The sequence below is a fragment of the Loxodonta africana genome, chromosome 11, assembly GCF_030014295.1.
Source record: "Loxodonta africana isolate mLoxAfr1 chromosome 11, mLoxAfr1.hap2, whole genome shotgun sequence".
In the NCBI taxonomy this organism is placed as follows: Eukaryota; Metazoa; Chordata; class Mammalia; order Proboscidea; family Elephantidae; genus Loxodonta; species Loxodonta africana.
The window spans coordinates 60,994,917-61,016,203 of record NC_087352.1 but is presented as its reverse complement, the minus strand read 5'-3'; the positions used below and the strand labels follow the sequence as shown (position 1 = coordinate 61,016,203).

Below are 21,287 nucleotides of genomic sequence, written 5' to 3'. Positions count from 1 at the left end.
ACAGAATTCCACTACAGGGGGGAAAGCATAGTAGAATGCACTGTCCAAATTCATCTAAATAGTAGTCTGGTGTCATGTCTAGACAAAGCGCGACTAACTCTCTTTCCTTCAGAAGACTTTTATGTCAGAGTAGATTTTTGGAGAAATAACACTTTGTATGTGATACAAAATTCAAGAGGCGCAAAAGGACACACAATAAAAAGCCTTCCACTTTATTTCTTCAGTTACCCTCTTTCCTTCCCAAGGCAGTGGGTATTACTATTTGCTTATGTATCCTTCCAGAGATTCTGTGCATCTATGAACAATTTTTTTTATGAACAAACTCATATATAAGTGTTGTCCTGTAAAATTTTTTTTTATTCTATTACTTTTTATTTAATTGTGTTTTTGGTGAAAATATACACAGCAAAACCTCCTATTCCAGTTTCTAGACATAATGATCGGTGACATTGGCTACATTCTTTACATTGTGTCAACATTCCTTATTTCTGTTCTAGTTGTTTCACTTTGATTTACTTAATCTCCTGGTCCCCCAACCCACTTATCTATGCTTTAAAATACCTGTTGACCCTTTGGTCTTATATAGGTTTAAAAAAAAAAATTTAATGCAATACTCAAGGATAACAATCTTTATTTTACTCTTTGGGCTAAACCATTACTTAAAGATGACTTCAGGGGATAGTTCCAATTCAGGGTTGGAAGAGCAACTCAGGGCCATAGTCTTGGAGACTCCTCCAGTCTCAGTAGGTCCAGTAAGTCTAGATTCTTTAAGAACTTGAAGTTTTGTTCCAGGTTTTTCTCCTTTTTATCAGGATTCATCTATTGTGTTCCTGATCAGAACATTCAGTAGTGGTAGCCAGGCACAGTCTGGTTCTTCTGGTTTCGCCGTAGAGGGGACAGTGGTTCAGGTAGACAATTAGTCATGTAGTCCAGTTCCTTTTCAGATTCTTGGGTTTTCTTCTTTCTCTTTTGTTCCAGATGAATAAAGACCAATAGTTGTATCTTAGATGGCCTCTTGTAAGCTTTTAAGACCCCAGATACTACTCACCATATTCCAAGGTAGAACATAAATTTTAAAAACTATATTATGCCAGTTGAATGGATTGTGCCATGAGAGCACAACTCTAAGCCCCTGAACCAAGAGAACTAATCCCAAGAGATGACTGGTTATGTTTTATTAGTATCAGCGTCTCTACCCCCACCCTCCTTTTTGGTTGTTGCTATTGTTGCAAAATCATACGCAACCTAGCATTTATAATGCACCTTTTTTTGTCCATTTAATACTATGTATTGAAAATTATATCACATTAGTATGTAAAGACCTTTCTCATTCTTTATGGGCGTATAGTTTTCCATTTTATGGACGTACCATGATGAACTAACTGGTGTCCTGCTTACAGTTTATGCCAATCTTTTGTGATTGGTTTGGCATATTTAAGTGGTTTTGACTAAACTTATAGTTGCTTGTTTAGGCAGCAGAAATTTTAAGTCTCAACACTTAAATTCAAGGAACTTGAAGTAAAAGATAATTGTTTGATGTCTCATATTGAAAGCCATCGATATTTTCATGTTTTCTTAAACGGATGAACACAGTCTAGATTTATTTGTGCTGCACACACAATTTATTTCCTAAAGAAACAAGATTTTTTTAATGGTCATTTTAACAAATTTGCTTTTTAGCCTGATGTCATATTCTATACTTTGAAAAGATTCAGTGCTTTCTGCTTTCAGAAATTAATTTGAGACTTCTCAGAGCCTGTGCTGCAGGACTAACATTAATTTCCTTTGAGTATATTTCTAAGACATTTCAACTTTAAAATCTTATTCCAGAATACATAACTTGATTCCCTCCCGAAGGATCACCTCTCTTTTTACTCATTGAGAAAATCTTGGGTTTAGCCTTTATATCTGGGAATGTTAATATTTTATTTTCTGTTTATATTGCCAGTGTGGCTCATTTATGACACTGGCAGTTTGTTGGTTTAACTCTTACTCCCTCTATTGGCTTTCAGAGGTGTTGCATTCCTTTGAGAATGGCATCAGGAATAACATTATGCTTATTTTCATTTAACTACAAAAATTAGTAATGATGCAAATGTGCCAATAAAGTAGGCTACACATAGAATCATTTTACGGTTAATAAGTGTTTCCCGTGACCGTCAGTGTTGTGGTTTTTATGAGTGTGATAAGGAAACTTTATCAGAATGCCTGTTTTATCGGCAGCTAAAAACAGGGCCGTGAAAGACGTATTCAGGTATATAGAATATTTGTGTTTGTAAAAATTAAAAAGTAGGCCTGGCATGTTAGAGCAATTAAAAGTTTTTTCAGATAATCTTTTAGTTGCTGTTCACCGTAGTTGAATTATCTCGGTGACATGATAGAATGAAGCGATAGAAGTGTCTTATTGCACCTGACTTAGTATGTCACCTAGCTTAATATTCATGTCTGTCTGTGACCTTTGGGGCTTCATGATAGCTGCCTTCTTTAACATCCCTTGTACAGAGCAAAGTATTTTATTTGCTTTGCACATTTCTTAGCATCTACCTAGAGAAACTACCAGTCAATGAAGCTTGCACTAAATAGGTTACAACTCTTGTGATTAAAGGTGATGTCCCATTCCTCCTTGATAAAGTTGCATCTCACACACCAAGGTGGGGTGGTGGCAAGGTGGACAGTTTAGGTTCCAAACTCAGCGTATAAGGTAGGAAATGTGTGTAAGGAGTTTTGTCTTGAATCCCTGAAGTCATTCATAGAGTACGCTAGGTTTTCTGGGTTCACAAAGTAGTTGTATTTAGTGGCTATTGTTTATGAAAGAAAACAGTTTAATTCTAGACTTACATTAAGCATGATGAGAAGTATGTGGGAACTAAGAAGGACTGAGGGGACAGCAAATTCAGGCCTCCCATCTCATTGCCTCTTTAGAGCACCTTTTGAGGGGAAATCACAGACAGGTTTGAATGTGTGTGTAGGTAGCCTCCGGCTTACGAAGGGATTATGTTCTGGTGACTGTGTTGTACGTAAGTCAGTTATAATGTAAGTTGAACACCTCAAATTCTTTGTTTTCATTATTATCAGTATCTTTATAAATCCGATCTTTATTTGTCTTTGAGGGTTGGAAACATTGCATATAAATTTACAGATGTATTTTAACATTGTATTAGTACATATTACTAATCATAAGATATATAACCGCCCCCCCCCCAAACAAAACAAAACAGACAGGCCTAAGTATGGTTCATCATAACTCGAATACATCGTAAGTTGGGAATTACCTGTAACTATTTTGCTTGCTTGCTTATTTGCCAAATGCATAAAAGTTTTTTTTTTTTTTAAATCATGATAACTCCACTGTAACTCCTTCCCCACCCCTGCGTCCTTTCTTTGAAGATTTCAGTGTAAAAGTAGTCGTTCCAGTTAACTCATTGTTTTCTAGACTAGTTTTTTTTTTTTTAAAGCATTCTTTTTTATTTATATTAAAGTCAAAACATATATTAACTGTGTTAGTATTTTGAGGATTCCTTTCTTGAACACTTCAAATAAAGTTTAAAGTTGAAAATCCTTATTTAGTTACTTGCCTTCTAGGATCAGTTATTGAGTTGCCATCAAGTCAGTTCCAACTCATGGCATCCCCATGTGTGACAGAGTAGAACTGATCTTTAGGGTTTTGTTTACAGAAAGCAGATTGCCAGGCCTTTTCTTCAGCAGTACCCCTAGGTATGTGGGAACTGCCAGTTGAGCGTAAACCATTTTGCACCACCTAGGAGTTGAAATTGACTCAATGGCAACAGGATTGGTTTTTTTGGTTTTAGGGACCTTAATAGAGGATTCATATTGTGTCGTTTTTAGTATCTACATATGCTAGGATTTTAATATTAGTAGTATTGAGTCTTTTGAATTTGACTGTTGGTCAGAGAGATAACAGATACATATATTTTAAAGGCCTGTGTAATGGTAACTTTTGCCAAACTACCGAGGAAGATAGGCATGTTGTGTTGATTAAATAATCTGCCATTTCTCTTTATTGATTTTGTGTGTTTTTGTACAGGTCGCTTTCCTGTTGCATCTTTGATATAGTTTCCTAGACTCTGCTCCATGATTTAACTCAATTCTGAAATGAAGATGGAGGAGGCAGTGGGAAAAGTCGAAGAACTCATTGAGTCTGAAGTCCCACCAAAAACATCCGAACAAGAGACAGCCAAGGAGGAAGATGGATCTGTAGAACTGGAACCTCAAGTTCAGAAAGATGGTGTTGCAGATTCTACAGTTCTTTCTTCAATGCCTTGCTTATTGATGGAACTGAGAAGGGACTCTTCTGAGTCTCAGTTAGCATCCACAGAGAGTGACAAACCGACAACTGGCCGAGTTTATGAGAGTGACTCCTCTAACCACTGCATGCTTTCCCCTTCCTCTAGTGGTCACCTGGCTGATTCAGATACATTGTCTTCTGCAGAAGAGAATGAACCCTCCCAGGCAGAAACAACAGTAGAAGGAGACCCTTCCGGAGTGTCTGGTGCCACAGTTGGGCGCAAATCTAGGCGGTCCCGATCTGAAAGTGAAACATCCACTATGGCTGCCAAGAAAAACCGGCAATCCAGTGATAAACAGAATGGCCGAGTTGCCAAGGTTAAAGGTCATCGGAGCCAAAAGCACAAGGAAAGAATCAGGCTACTGAGGCAGAAACGAGAGGCTGCTGCACGGAAGAAATACAACCTGCTGCAGGACAGTAGTACCAGTGATAGTGACCTGACTTGTGACTCGAGCACAAGCTCGTCGGATGATGATGAAGAGGTTTCAGGGAGCAGCAAGACAATCACTGCAGAGATACCAGGTAGAGGATGTTTTTTAAACTGACTGTACAGCACCTGATGGCATTTCTCAGCCGTCAGGCTCAGTTAGATGAGTGACACTTGAGAAAATCCAGGAGACCTGCAGCTCTGTGTAAATTTGAAGACTGCAGTCTGTTAACAAGACATGGCCAATTTAAAAAACCTATTCTGAGGTTTCCAGTGCACTTTAGCACATCAGCAAAAAATATCTAAATGGTTAATGATAGGAACAGGATTATTTTTAAGTAATGGAATTTCTCACAATTCATTCTCTGTAACACACTACCTGAACCCCCATCATTGCCGTTTTAGCTCTGCTTAGATTTAATACTCACTGTTCAGCATTATTACTAAATATGTTCTCCTCAGGAATAGGCACCTTGCTTTGTTATATAGCCACTGCACTTGAGCTTATGGTGTCTGAAATAACATGTTCTATCTTTCGTTAAAGTTTCCCAATAACTCTGTTCCTCCTACAACAGTAGTTTGTGTTTTATTTTTCTGATTCAGTGCATGATAGGCCAGTTATCCTTGTTGCATATTTTTCTATGCTGCATTATCACTTGCATTGAAAATAATGTTTTTGCAAAATTTCACCCTTAATCCACCCCCAAGCTATACAAAGTTTGTTAGAAATCTTCTGGCTCCAGCTCTCACTGGTATAAGGGTCTGTAGTTTTATTAAAGTTTAAAGTATCTGCGTCTACCGTAATACCAGGTCTGGTACTATGTACTACGAAGACAGTCTTAAGATTTCACAGTGGAAGAAAGGTGAGGTCCGAACGGTTCTTAAGTGCTGAATTCTCATTATTGAAGAGATTCATAATATGATTGGTAATGTTCTGGAAGCTATGTGGCATTTAATAGCTTGTCAGCCTTGTTTATTGCCACGTTAAAGAGGGGAAAGTTTTAATTTTCCAAAGTTTTATGGGTAACCACGTTTTTCTTCCTAGTTTTCTGTTTCTACATGTGAAGGCAGCATATTGCTGATATACAAAGACTATTTCAAGAAAAATCATATTGGTTAATTAAACCTATAGATAAAACCTATATAAGCTTAGTAATAAGAATGATTGGTTGTAAAGCACTTTATAGGTGTTCAACTTGTAATAAAAGTCTCATCCATATAGTGTATTAAATATGCTTTTTTAACAGTCTTTAGAAATGCTTTTTACTGCTTACTATCTATTGAATTCCTTTGGTAGCTCACCTTTGATATGTCCTTGTGTTAAAATTCCCAGGAAGAGGATTTAAATGAAGCTCATCAACTGCATGAGAGAAGCAGACTTTGGGGTTGTTCTAAGGCAGGTTTTAGGTATATTTCAGTTTTCCATTTAATAATATTTCAAAGAAAGCTTTAAATTAACATCTGTAAAATGATTCATACATTGTCATGTCCTGTTCTAATCTTTTAATCAAGACAACGATAGATCTCTGATTCAGTGCTTACTTCCACTTACTAAGCAGGTATTTATATAACCAACACAATAAGTTTCTTTTAAGGAAAGGGAGAAGGGGGGTTAGTAAGATTCTTTTTGAAGATACAACCCCACTGTAGAGGTGGCATGAAAAATGACTTCACCAACGTTCTCCCTGTTTAGCTTACATAGGTTATGTGTGCTTTCTTCCTATTTTCCGAACCTATTTACTAACTGACCGCCTTGACCATTCTTTAAAGCTTGCGAGACGCCAGAGGTCTGTTTCTTTTCACTTCTGAATTGTACACTAATCAAAACATGAAAGTAGATGATCTGAATCTGTACTTTAGTTTCCGTTGTTCACAGTATAAATTTAGGAAGCTTGTGGCTTTTGAAAATATGTAGACTTTCCTAAGGTAATCATGGAGAATCAAATGGTAGGTAAGGTGTAGGGCAATTGTATATGGTCGCCTAGGCTGTGCACTGCAGTTTCAGGAGGTGCCGTTCACATAAGGCAGGATCTGAATGCTCCTCCCTGGAATTATGCAAAGCAGTGAAGATGAAACAGCCTAGAACTTAAATATTTAAGAAGTCTGTTTCCACTCTTAGACATCCATTCTTAACTGCCAGACCCAGGATCACTTAAGTGTTTATTATTGGTCAGTGCAAACAAACTGTCCGTATTGTTACCTCTGAAAAAAAAAATATGAATCGTGCATTTTTAATTTAAAAATTATGTATACCTCAGTTTCTTGAGTCACATTATAACTTTGGAGAAGGAGACGTACTCATGCTTGTAGCAATGGCAATTGTTGAAAAGTTGTATAAATTGTAAAGATAGGATAAATTGTGAACTGACTTGAGTGCAACAGCGTGGACATTCGAGTGGCACTTCAGCTGATGTGCTAACAGAATCTCTTGGGTGTCAATTTCTAACCCAGCTGTTTACACAGAATAGAAACCAAGAGTAAAAGTAAAAACTGAAATTCTTGCTGTACGCTTGCATCAAGGTACAACTCCATTTAGTAATGTAAATTTAGTGATTGAGAAAGTGCTTAATTTATAAGTTTTTGTTTGGCAGCAACTTAAAAGTTGCAGGAATTAAATGTTCTCAAATCAAATAATTTAACACTTAATGTATTTTCCTTTAAAGAGTGCAAATAATTAATGATAGAGTACATGATCATGCTTAACTGAGTTTGATGTCTGGGCAACAGATGTTTATGAAGATAAATACTTTTTCTTTTTAGTTAGCAGTTACTGATAGGCAGCTTAGTATCAGTGCTGGTTATTCTCTCCACTTGAAATTTTTGAAAATATATTGGTGTTTTAAGAATCTCTTTGGAGGTATCATATCAACATAATTCTAACAGTTCTTTCATTTAGGGGTCTTAGAGATGAGTAAAAATAGAGAATTTTGTAGTGAATGTTAATGTAAAATATGTGGTGGTCAGCTTGATTTTTTTCAGGGCTTTTATCAAATGTATGATTTATCTTTAGAGATTATCTTTTTGTGCTATTTCTCTGAAGTTTTATGATTACAGCCTTAATTTCTAATGGGGGGCCAGTTTCTTTGTAAAATCACTTTTGTTTGAGACCAGATCTGTGAGGCCTGCTTTTGGAGGGATTTTGATTTTAATTACTATGGATAATTGACATTAGACTTAATTAAATAAATTCTCTGAACAGGCTGACTTAGGTGTACCAGTGTACTTGGGCAATGAGGAAAAGTTTTTGCAGTAATTGTTGTTTTTCAGAAATACTCAGCATACCTCAGGGTAGCTTCATCTTGTCTTAGCTATAATGCCCTGCTTTTGCGTGGTTTAAAAATCCCACCATTTAAAGGCCTACTCAGCCTGAGATTTCAAAACACCTCCCTTGATAGTTAAGGTCAGTTGTTTTGGCTGGTTTGTATTTAGAAAATCTGATTGGTCTGTTTTGGAGAATGTCGGAAGGCTATTGAAAACAACTGTCTAGGATCACCTGAATTCTTATTAACCCATGTGGCCAGACCAGACCAGCTCAGCCCCAGTAATGCTAGGATCTCTCATTGATTTCTCACCGTGCATATTTTTACAATGAAATGCATCCGACAAGCTGTTTTCTTACCTCACAGTTTTTCTGAGGTAGAGCCTCACAGTTATTCTGAGGTAGATCAGTTAACTCTTACTTGGAAATTAAAAAAAAAAAAAAAAAGAAGCAGCAGCAGCTATTTTTACATAGTAAATCCTTTGTAGAAATTTTGGAAAATAGAAAAATGTGAAGTAGAAGATTAAAATCACTCGTGGTCCTGCTTTTGTTTACATTTGAATATGTTGCCTTCCATTATATATAGCAAAATGTCATAGTTATGCATACTGTTTATTTTACCCTTTCCCTCTTAACATTGCATTTTGAACATTTGAACTAAAATACTAAATCTTCTCCCACAAATTCTGAATAGTTCAGCTAACTACAAAATAACTTCCCTAACGTTGGTCCTTTGGGTTTTTGCTATTATGAGTTAGGATATGAACATGGAAGGCTATTGACACTGACAAACTGCATGTTAAAAATAAACTTATTTCATCCAGGAACTTGGCGTGTTCATTGCACTATATTCTTGCCATCGAGTATTTACTTAAATTTTTTTTTTGGCTTACTTGATAGAAAAATTGTATCTTAGTGTTAATTTGCATTCTTTCATCATTAGTGAAGTTGAAAAATCATGTTTGGTCATTTGTATGTGTTTTTTTTGTAAATAGTCTTTTCATGTTCTTTGCACATTTTCCTATTGGCATATTTGCTTTTCTTATTTGTGAGAGAGTTCTTTACCTTTCCAAAGATTTAATTACTTAGAAATTTTTAATATTAATTTAAGCAGTGGAGACTCATGATAAAAGACCCTAAAACCACATAGGGAATCCCATGAAGCATAGTGGTTGACATTTTTCCTAGATTAAATATGATAGACTCTCTCAGTGGCTAAAAGTCCCAGGTGCCTATTTTAAGCCTTTTGTAATTGGGTGTATTTTGGTAGCTAATTAGACTTGATAAATACATTGATAACAAAGCACAGAGATTTGGAGGGATCAGCTGAGAACTGCATTTATTTTCAATTTTCTAGATGCAGAGTAAGCTAATAGGCATCCAGATCTAAACAGTGGAATTTAGTTTTTTGAGATCTTATTATAAACCGTGGGGGCAAAATTCTATATTAATAAGCATAAGCACTTTTTTTCTTTTATACCCCATTTAAATGATTATTTTAAAAGTATGTATTGTTTAAATGTGGTTTTTATATGTTTTAATAATGCCTGGATAATGTTACCTTAGATATTCAGGCTAGAGAGTATCCTTTGGAAATCTCTAATATTAAAGGATCAAGGTATTATTTTTGCCCCCTTTTTTCTAATTTATTTCCTGAAGTGAGTGCCTATATTAACTACGCTGTATATGCAAAAGGAAACCCTGGTGGCGTAGTGGTTAAGTGCTACGGCTGCTAACCATAAGGGTCGGCAGTTCGAATCCGCCAGGTGCTCCTTGGAAACTATGGGGCAGTTCTACTCTGTCCTGTAGGGTTGCTATGAGTCGGAATCGACTCGACGGCACTGGGTTTCGTTTTTTGGTTTATATGCAAAAGTATAAGCTTTGTTTTTTTTTTTATTGTCTTTTTCTCAAAATAGGGTATATCTTAGTGTTAATAAAAGGACATATGTATATTCAGGGTGCAAATATGGCCACTATTTTAAGGCTCCAAAACATCTTGCTTATGTGTTTATTACTGGTAATCATCTTTATGAGGCTGCTTCTTATCTCACTGCCACCAGCTTAAGTGTTCACACTCTTCTGAATTCAGCTTTGAAATAACCATTTTTCAGTATTGGCTGAGAAAGAAGCAACAACAGAATCTGAAGCAGAACAATCAAAATAGTAGTCTGATATCTTGTCCGATACTTGAGTGTACCCAGCAATTATAATGGGGATAAACTGCTTCAAGAAAGTATGATATTCTTTGAAGTCCATCGAGCCTGTTTTTACATATGCAAAATACATTTTACTTTGGGGAAAGGTGCGTCCCTTAAACAATGGGTAATTGAACTTATCCCAAGAATTTCTTTAGAACGTGTATGAATCAACAAGACTTTTTTTTTTTTTTTTAAGTGACGAAATCATCTGGGATGGAGCAATCGGGAAAACGGATAAGATGAAGTCAGAGGGAAGGTTGGCAACAATGGTTTTAAAAAGTCTTTTTGCTAGGGAGAATTGGGGTACAGATTTGTCCTATAGCTGCTTAGGCATTGAGAAGAAGTGACAGGACTCACTAGACTTTTCTCATTGTTTAGGAGAAACACTGCTATTCTTGATACTGAGACCTGGGAAATTTTTCTTCATTGTCCTCTTACAAAGCCACTGTGTGATAAAGCAAGCCACGTTTTCAGAAGTGCACTGGGATAAATAGAATGGAGCATTTCATAGGACTGTTCTTTATAAGACTTCTTGATGTGGGCAAATGGTATAAGGCCAAGATTGATTGATTTTATCAATAATTTATTCAGCAAACATCTGAGCACCTCCTATGTGCCCTTGAGAACACAGCAGTAAATGAAAAGTCCCTTGCCCTCATGGGACTTGGTCTTCTTTGAGGAGACAGATAATAAATGAATTCATCATATGCTATTAGGTAGGAAGGGATTTATTATAGGAATAACAATAAAGCAGGATATAAGAGAGAAAGAATGACTAGGAATGGGGTAGAAAAACTATTTTAAATAGGGTAGTCCTTTTTTTTTTTAGTCAAGAGCAGTTTTGAGGAGGTAACATTTCCAAGTCAAAGTAATTAAAATACTCAAGGATACAATGGTTCTTAACTAAGGCGGCACATTAAAGTCACCCCCCCCCCAAAAAAAAAAACCTGTTGCCATTGAGTTGATTCTGACTCATAGGGACCCTATAGGTCAGAGTAGAACTGTCCCATAGAGTTTCCAAGGAGTGCCTAGTGAATTTGAACTGCCAGCACTTAACCACTATGCCACCAATCACCCAGGGAGCTTTAAAAACAAAAAAAGTAGATGCCTCGGAGCCACTCCAGGGGTCACTCTCTGAGGAGGGACCTGGGTTCTGGTATTTGTTAAACTGCCCCAGGTAGTTCTTAATGTTCAGCAAAGGTGATTATAGATTTAAGTCAGTTGTACGGTAACAGAATACATGTTCCCAGGCAGATATATTGAAGCTATGAAAAATGGCAATGTTATTTCATTATTTTTCTTGGAATTATTTGGTTAATGAATTTAAAGACTGTTTACCAATGCTGTTATCTCTCTGGCTGTTTTTGGCAATGTTTATGCCATTTTCCTGAATAAGCATGTCTTAGTAAAAATACAATTTTCTGAATTAAAATTTTATCCAGGTCTCAGTATCAGCCATACTGGGGGATCTGAAGGAGAGCTCAGGGAAATTCTAGGATTACTTGACAGGGGTGCTGTGTGTGATAGGAACTGCATAGGCAGTGTCCTAGAAGAGGCCATGAGCTGTTTTTCTGAGATACAGGGCAGACAGAGGAGAAGTTCTATGTGCAGATGGAAAAACTAACTCACCTTCATACTGGCGAGGAGAACAAGCAGGGAACCTAATGCAGGTAGTTGGCCAAAGAATTTTCTCCACCACGCAGTCAGGTGCTTACATGCAGACGCCTGACTCCCAAGTACTGCTGCAGCAGCCTTTCTGTTCTTATGTGGTTTGTTGAAATGTTGACAGTACATTAAAATTCCCAGACTTAGAATAACAATTTTCCAGTTGACTTTGCCGGAAACGGGAATGTTATAGAGCAGCCTTTGAACCTATCATGAAATTAAGGTGTTAACAGCTCTGTTTTTTGTTTTTTTAAGAAAGAATATGCTTTTGCCCAGTGTAAGTTTCTTTTGATGATGATTTAAAAACTATAATAGTAAACAGTTTAAAAACAAAAAACTAGATATTCAAAACAAAAAGCAGAGTTTGATAAATTTTAGATTGAGTTAATGTTACGTACTGTTGGAACATAGAACCATAATTATACGATAATAGGAGTGATCCTCATCTTTATGCTTTTTCAATAACAAAAATATAAAAAATATATAAAACAGGAATATTAGTGAACCCAAATAGGTAGTTAATTCCTTCAGAATCTTTTAGCTTTTATTCTGTAAAAACTGTTGACTTCCTTCTGATTCCAATCTTGGAGGCTCATGTAATTAAGCCTGCTCTGAAGACCGGGAATCAGTGTGCCCCCCTGTTGCTCTCGAGCCGATGCCGACTCAAACTGCATGAATATGCCATCCTTCCATATGCCATCTAATCAGCTAGTTTGTTGCTAGTCTTGAATGAGTTATAATATGGAGGGGTAGCATTTTATGTAGGAGGAATGCATTAATTTTTTTAGCAAATATTTACTCTTTACCTTCTATGCAAGATACTATAGAGAAAGCAGATTAGGTAGGAGTTTGGTTTCATGCATGAGAAAAATAGTAATTTTCAATGCTACGTAGCTGAATTTTTCTCTTGAGCTCTAAGTTAAAGCTCAATACCTGATAAGATACCCTGGCAGAGGTCATCCAGTGGAATTGCCTGGTACCCTGATGTTAAGTATACCTCTGGAGGATACAGATGAAGTGGTCTCTGTCTCATGGGTATGTATTCAGTGGGTTTCTGAATTATAGTAACTAAGCTTGTTAGCTAATATAATACCAATTTAAATGCTGTTTTTTAATCCCTGAAGTGGAAATACAGTGGAACCTGCGAGAGATGAACTTGACGGGACTACCTTGTTTTTCTAGGTCTCGCAAGTTTTCCACCTCTGACAGGGTTCAGTCTTACTGCTTTTCTGTTGCTTATTTTAGTAGAAAATATTTGAGTTTTCCTTCCCAGACAGGTTTCCGCCTTATACAGGTTCAACTTTTGTGGGTTTTACTGTAAATAGCCCATAGGCATGTTAAAGAGCCCATGTAGTGTGTCAAAGGGAAGAAAATACCACAGGATTGAAACTCTTGCAACATTATGTTTGGCCTAGGATTGGGAAATACTGATATTTTATTTTTTCAGGTGTAGTGGGAATATTGTGAGAAATAGCTACATTAGGAAGAAAATCTTTAATAGGAATATGTAACTTCGTGTTTAACACTTACTTTTACTGTGCTTTCTACTGGATTTACATTAAAAAAAAACCTTCTTAGTATTTCCTTACAAATTTATAACCTAGTAACTTATTAATATGAAAAGTGCTGATTATTTTAATATTTGATGAAGTTGCAACTTTGAAAGAAATCCAGTTCTGTGTTTTATAAGAGGAAGGATGGGTGGTATATTGAAGTTTCACATATAAACCATCAACATCTTTAACTTATTTCAATATTTGTCAGTAAAGTTACTTTTCCTACTCAATTCTGTACTCAAATATTTATAACCTGTAAGTTAACTGTAATAGACTGAGACAATTTTTTTTTCGTTTTCTAGTTTTGAATTGAAAAATAACTGATTTGGTTCTTTCATTTCAGAACTTGATGTATGTGAATTGGGAGTTAACTTTGAGGAAGGCTTGTTAATGTGTTCAGTTTTCATTCAAGAATATATGTATGAATAGATGAAGAAGACCACTGGTCTCTTTTATTGTGTAATAACTGTCAGATTTCTTGAACTCAATATTTGACAAACGGGTAAGGTTTGAACACCAAAGTCAATAAATTTTCAACACATGTTAAGCCCTTACATACCTTTAGTGTGAGTTTTCACCATAAAATATATGAGTTTATTATAACTGATGGATTTTTCTCTGAAGATAATGTAACATATATAAACTATTTTAGTATTTTTAATTGTTTTACATCAGTGAGAAGAGCATATTGGGTTTTGATTGGATGACAGGATTTTAACTAATCTACTATCTTTACTTGAAGCTGAAATGTTTTCAGGAATGTTTGCGCTGTCTTCAATTTCTTCCTGGAATTAACGGATTTTACTAAACATGGACTTTTAGACAAAAAATATTAATTTAATTTCAGCATGTTAATGTGATTGCTTTGCATGTATAAACTACTTCAAACACTAAAGCTTCTTTATTTCATGATTTAATATTTGATATATTAAGCATGTCCTGAAATGCTTTTTATTTTTAAAATAGAAGATATGAGTTTGTCTTTTAAGAATAACATATAGACAAATTATTGCTCGCATTGTATTGACTGAATGTATTCTAATTTTTGTTGTTACCTTTAAGAAAAAAATTTAAAAATTTAATGGAATTATTAACCATAGGCTTTAATAATCGATATTTAAGATATGGATAACATTTTGAATATTTGAAAAGTGTTAAACACGAATAATGTTGAGAAGCCTTTTCTATAAAACCTTTAATAAAGATGTGAAAAGAGATTTTGGTAGAAAGAAAAGAACCATTAGAAAACATTGATTTAATTCATAGAACATATGCCAAAGTATTGACATTTTTTCTAAAGCAAAGTTTGAATTTCTGTAGTTTGGAGACTTTAATCTTAAGAATAATTTTGTAGCAGAAATATGTAGACAGAAAAATTCCATATCCTGATTTTTAGTTTTGCACAGTGCCTTGAAAAAGTGTGTTGCTGTCTTAAGGAGTACTGTTCTGAAAAACAATAGATTTTTATGTGAGTTGTGCTTTAAAGTGATCATACCGTTTCCAGATTGCACAATTTTAAAAAAATCATCTTTCAAATAATTTTTTTTTCTACTGTGGACATTTAAAAAAAGTATCAAGTATTTGAAGTAATTTTAATATTTTTTTTATGACTGCTTTGCCTCTTCTTTGACTGAAGCAAATTATGTATTCCTAAGATTACAAGTACTAGTACTAATGAATGGGAAGTACTTTTGGATTACATGCTGACATTTTTAGTAACTATTGTTTAAGTGCCTAGTGGTCTTAATTTCCTTTGAATTTCCTTAGAATTTTAAGAAGAATAAGGAATGTCTCCCGTTTGGATTTTTTTTTTTTTTTTCCTTTTGGTAGAGCCGAGGCTGCAAAGAAACATGTTTCAACCAATGTAACATTAATGCAAACATCGCTGAAATACTTTTTACTTAAGAATAAAATCCCATGTCTGGACTGCTCCATCTCTTTAATATGTGCGTATGGGATTTCCGTATCTCAAATCCATCAGAATCTATCATTTTGTAGCTTGTTTTCATGGAATAGAGAATTAAAAGACTAAGCTACAAACTTTAAACAAAGTTACTTTACATTTTTTCTGTGCATTGCAAAAAACTTAGGAGATGTTAGGGAACAAATTCAGTCAGAACTCTGTTACTGGCTATTAAATATGTTGATATTTCCTTGTAGTATTTTCCTTTAATTATTGGCATCTAGTTACTAAGAGTGAATGCGTTTTCTGATTACCTATCTACAGACAGCTTTCTGCCTAGTTTTTATCAGTTCAGTGTTCTAAAACTACTTCTAGAACATTAGGTACCTAATCATCTTAAGAGAAGGTAAGTAGGAGATCAGAGTGATCTGGTTTTTTGAGCCACTTATGAGACAGCAATGACTGTCTTAATCATGTTGCGTACTTTGTATGCCTTATTAAAATTGAATGCAACTCTAAAGGCCTAAGTAAAATTTTAATTTAGAACACAACACAATGAAATTAAAATTTTAAGATTTAGTATTTAAAAATCTAGAATAAAGGATTTTGTCATTTTGGGGCTCTAAGATAAAAGCTTACCTATTTTTTTGCTGTATTATCAAGTCAGAGGAGTGAGCCTAGCCTCAGGAAGTTGTGTGTGTATGTGTGTGCACACACATACCCACCTTCAGAATTCTGAAATTAACTGAATTTTATGAATGCTATACCGACAAATTGTTAGACACAGATAACTATACCGTAATCTACGGGAATTCTAATGGGTTCAGGTCATTCATATAACAACCGTTTATTGCTTTCTAAGTATATGTAAGAAAAAAAAATTACTCATGTATAAATCTACTTAAGGTGACTAGAGTAGGAAAAAAGTTATTTTTATTTATTTTAGAAATTGAAATTTATTTAATATAAAGCCTGTTGCCATTGAGTCGATTTCGACTCAGTGCAACCCTATGTTATTTAATGCACAGTTTGCAAAATTGGTAACATTTGACTTAGGGAGTCAGAAAGGTTCCAAAGATGAGAGAACATTCAAAGATGAGAGAACATTCAAAGATGAGAGAACATTCAAAGATGAGAAAACATTCAAAGATTCTTATACCCCATCTTGTTGACATTGCCATGGAGGTGGGGCCAGAATAGTGTTTTCATAATAACATTTTACCCTAAAACACAGCTTCCAGTTGGCTCCTGGAGTTTCAGTTTATTGAAACTGACTGCATGTAGGTAATTCTTCAAAAGAGCACAATGCCTAAGGCAGAACGGTCTTTACTGAGCTACTTAACTAGGCTATTGTTGACCCAAAGGTGACTTTAGGAAACCAGTTTTCTCCAGGCTCAAGGTTCAAAAGAAGATCTCAGGGCAGTGACTTGGATGGGTTACCCCAACTCCATGGAGCCCAGAAATCTGAATTCCGACATAATTAAAACTGTGTCTGAACGCAGATTGCCTTCAAAGTCATAAACTCGCAACCGGCCATCAGTTTGAGAATCCAGGATGTGGAACAATTTTTTGATTGAATCATTTACCTCAGTGGTTTCTCATTCCTGGCTGGTGCATTGGACCTGTGGGGTGTTTTGTTTATTTTCTAAATTTTATTTTGTTGTTGTTGAAAATATACACAGCAAAACATACACCAATTCAACAGTTTCTACATTTACAATTTAGTGACATTGATCACATTCTTTGAGTTGTGCAGCCATTCTCACTCTCCTTTTCCGAGTTATTCTTCCCTCATTAACACAAACTCACTGACTCCTAAGGTTTCTATATAATCTTTAGAGTTACTGTTGTCCAGTTTGACCCCATATAGATGGTTCTTAAAAAAGTATAATATTTAAGGCAGACTTTTTAAAAAACTAGTTAAGCTAAACTGTTGTTCAGTTTTAGGATGGTTTCAGGGGATATTTTTGGTTTAAGGTTTAAAGATTCTCTCAGGGCAATAGTTTCAGGGGTTCTTGCATCCTCCATGGCTCCAGAAAGTCTAGAGTCAATGAGAATTTGAAATTCTATTTTGCATTTACCCCCCTTTGATCAGGATTCTTCTATAGAATCTTTGATCAAAATGTTCAGTAATGGTAGCTGGACACCATCCAGTTATTTTGGTCTCATGGCAAAGGAGGCAATTGTTCATGGAGGCAATTAGCCAAACTTTCCATTTCCTCCTCCTGCTGCTGATTCTCCTTCTTTCTCTGTTGCTGCAAGTGAACAGACACCAATTGTTGTGCCTTGGATGGCCTCTTGCAAGCTTTTAAGATCCCAGGCACTATACCACAAACTAGGAGATAGAACAAAAGCACTAAACACATCATTAGGCCAATTAACTGGGTTGTCCTGTGAAACCATGACCCTATACCTTCAAACCAAGCAATCAAACCCCATGAGGTGTTTAGTTGTACCTATGCAGCTTCAGCAGTTATTCTTTTTTTTTTTTTTTTTTGGTCTTTGTTTTGAATATATCTATCATACAACTTTTGCCAATTCAACTTTTTATAGGTGTGCAACTCATTGACAGCATATATGATGATGGGCTGTGCAATCCTACCCTTAATCAGTGTGATGTTTCCCTCACTGTTAAACCCCTCCCCCCCGTCTTAGTCATCTAGTGCTGCTATAACAGAAATACCACACATGGATCTCTTTAACAAAGAGAGATTTATTCTCTCACAATCTAGGAGGCTAGAAGTCCAAATTCAGGTTGCCAGATCCAGGGCAAGGCTTTCTCTCTTTATTGGCTCTGGGGGAATGTCCTTGTCATCAATCTTTTGTCACATGACAAAATTGTGAACAATCACACAACCTGGGAATCATAGCCTAGCCAAGTTTATGTGCAAATTTTGGGGGACACAATTCAATCCATAACATTCCACCCTTTGGTCTCCCAAAATACATGTCGTTGCCACATGTAAACACTTTTTCCCCATCATACCATAGCAAAAGTCTTAAATCAACTCCAAGTCCAAAATCCAACAGTCTGTTCAAAGCAATCTAGGCTTTTACTACTAGGCACTTTAAAACTCTTTCAGCCTTTACCCATTCACAGTTTCAAATGTGCTTCCACAGTTTAGGTATCTGTCAGAGCAGCACCCTACTCTCAGTATCAAATTCTGTCTTAGTTATCGAGTGCCAGTATAACAGAAATACCACAAGCAAATGGCTTTAACAAAGCAAAATGTATTCTCTCACAGCCTAGGAGGCTAAAAGTCTGAATTCAGGGTGTCAGCTCCAGGGGAAGGCTTTCTCTTTTGGCTCTAGGCGAAGGTCCTTGTCATCAGTCTTCCCTGGGCAAGGAACTTCTCAATGCAGGGAACCCTGGTTCAAAGAATTGTGCTCCTGGTGCTGCTTTCTTGGTGGTATGTGGCCCCCATGTCTGTCTTCTCGCTTCTCTCTCTTATATCTCGAAAGAGATTGATTTAAGACACAATGTAATCTTGTAGCTTGAATCCTGCCTCATTAATATAACTGCCACTAATCCTGCCCTATTAACATCATGGAGGTAGGATTTACAACACAGAGGAAAATGACATCACATGACAAAATGGTGGACAGTCACACAATACTGGGAATCATAGCCTAGCCAAGTTTATACACAAATTTTGGGGGGATATGATTGAATCCATAACACCCCCTTTTCCCTTCCCTCCCACCCCTGGTAACCACTAAACTCTTCATTTGCCTTTTCTTGTCTTTTTATGGAAGTGAGGTCATACAATATTTGTCATTTTGTGATTGGTTTGTTTTCAGCATAATGTCATCAAGCTCCATGCATACTGTAGCATGTATCAAGACTTCATTTCTCCTACTGATTGAGATGTATGTAGCATATTTTGTTTATCCGTTCTTCTGTCGATGGGCATTTAGAGTGTTTCCTCCTGTTGGCTATTGTGAATAGTGCTGCAGTGAACATTGGCATACAAGTCTCTGTTTGAGGCTCTGCTTTATAAAGTCTTTTGGGTGTATACCTAGAATTGCAATTGCTGGGTCATATGGTAGTTCTGGAAACCCTGGTGGCGTAGTGGTTAAGAGTTTGGCTGCTAACCAAAAATTCAGCAGTTCGAATCCACCAGGCGTTCCTTGGAAACCCTATGGGGCAGTACTACTCTGTCCTATAGGGTCACTATGAGTTGGAATAGACTTGACAGTGTGGGTTTGGTGTTTTGTTTTGTTTTAAATATAGTGGTTCTATTTCTAGGTTTTTGAAGAACTGCCACACTATTTTCCACAATGGCTATAACAGGTTGCCTTCCCACTAGCAATGGATAAGGGTTCCAATTTTCCCACATCCTCACCAATTTTTTTCTTTTTTTTTTTTAGTCTTAGCGATCCTAGTGGGAGTGAAATGGTATCTTATTGTGGCTTTGATTTGCATCTCTTTGATGGCTAATGATACTGAGCATCTTTTCATGTGTTTGGTAGCCATTTGAATGTCCTCTTTGGTGAAATGTTTAATATTGATTAGGTTATTTGTCTTTGTTGTTAAGCTATCAAAGTTTTTATATGTATTTTGTTTATTAGATTCTTGTCAGATACATGGTTTCTGAAAATACTCTCTAGTCAGTAGCTTGAGTTTTCATTTTTTTTGCAAAGTCTTTTGATATATATTTTTTTTTAAGTAAAAGTTTGGACCTTTTTAAAAAATTTGTCTTACTAGTAAACTGAGTAAACTAATATACAAAAACTAATTAATTTTGCATCATTGCTTGTGTCACCCCCTCCAGTTAGGTAGGTTTAACAGCAAAAGTCTCTGGGTATATCTCAATTTACGTAAGATTTATTACTTAAAAGGCAAAGGCAAGTCAGAATATTTTAAATGAGATAACTTAAAATGCATTAAGTTTACTTGTTAATAAAAGAAGAGCTATGGCGAATTCCTTTGTTGAGCAAACAAAGCACCCTAAATTGATATTACTATTAATTTTCATTGTTAATGTACATCTGAATTTGCCTAACGGAACATTTACATGGAAGTCAGGGAAGATGGTAAACATGTCTTTGTGCCATCATCGTTCATTTAGAATAGCTGATTGTGGGCAAGCTGTGTTATAGAAAAAACAAAATAAAACCCCCCCAAAACCAAACCTGTTGCCTTGGAGTTGATTCCGACTCATAGGGACCCTACAGAAGTGCCTTTTAAAAGTAATTGCTCCTGTTCTATTTTGTTTAGCTTATGTAGATTTCCCTCTCTCTTTTTCCTATTATTTAAATGGTATAGTGAGGGCACGGGAGAAAGATGTTGCAGTCTGCTCCTGTAAAGATTACAGCCTTGGAAGCCTGTGGGGCACTTCTACTCTGTCGGCTCTCTGTGAGGCAGTTTTGGTTTTGTAGTGAGGGCACAATCTGAAAAAAAGATTCTATGGAATGCCACATGTCAGAAAATACTGTTTCAGAACAATTCCAGCAAACTTACGTAGCGTATAAATTTACTTTTGAATTTGTTTTGCAGAGACTGTTTTTAAAAAAATTCTCAAAATTCTTCCCCAAAATGGCATCTATACTCTCAATCATAGTCGGGATAAGAAACTTGTCTTTTTAATTTGTCTAGAAGAGTTATATGAGTATATACATTGTAAATAATATGAGATTTTTTTTTACTTCTCCTGCAGTTTAGAAACATTACTGGGAATTGGAAACAAACTCTTAGTCTACTCGTATTAAGTAGATCTTTTCCTATTCTATTACCATGGCATAAAACAAAAGACACCCTAAGAAGTGAAGTGAAGGAATAATCCACAAAGAAGTATATTCTTTGGTAACAAAGTCTTATTGTAACTTTAAGATTTTGGGAGAATGTGTCAAATTACTGTGGTTTTTATTTTATTGCATCTTATTTGTGTCTTTTATCTAACTGTGTATTTGAAGTGTAAACCTAGATTAAATAAAAAAAATTTTTTAAAGTGTTTCTTGTTAATCTGTTGA

The 21,287-nt window shown here is 35.8% G+C and overlaps 1 protein-coding gene across 8 annotated transcripts in view; it reads left to right on the top strand.

Annotated features, from left to right (window-relative positions):
- Nucleotides 1-21,287, top strand: part of ARK2N (arkadia (RNF111) N-terminal like PKA signaling regulator 2N) — a 124,710-nt gene that overhangs the window by 52,919 nt on the left and 50,504 nt on the right. For all 8 annotated transcript variants that reach the window (XM_023543829.2, XM_064294571.1, XM_064294574.1 and 5 more), the window contains exon 2: nt 4,046-4,828. In XM_023543829.2, coding sequence (XP_023399597.2) covers nt 4,114-4,828 — 715 coding nt within the window. In that variant the 5' untranslated portion in view covers nt 4,046-4,113. The remainder of the gene's footprint in view (nt 1-4,045; nt 4,829-21,287) is intronic.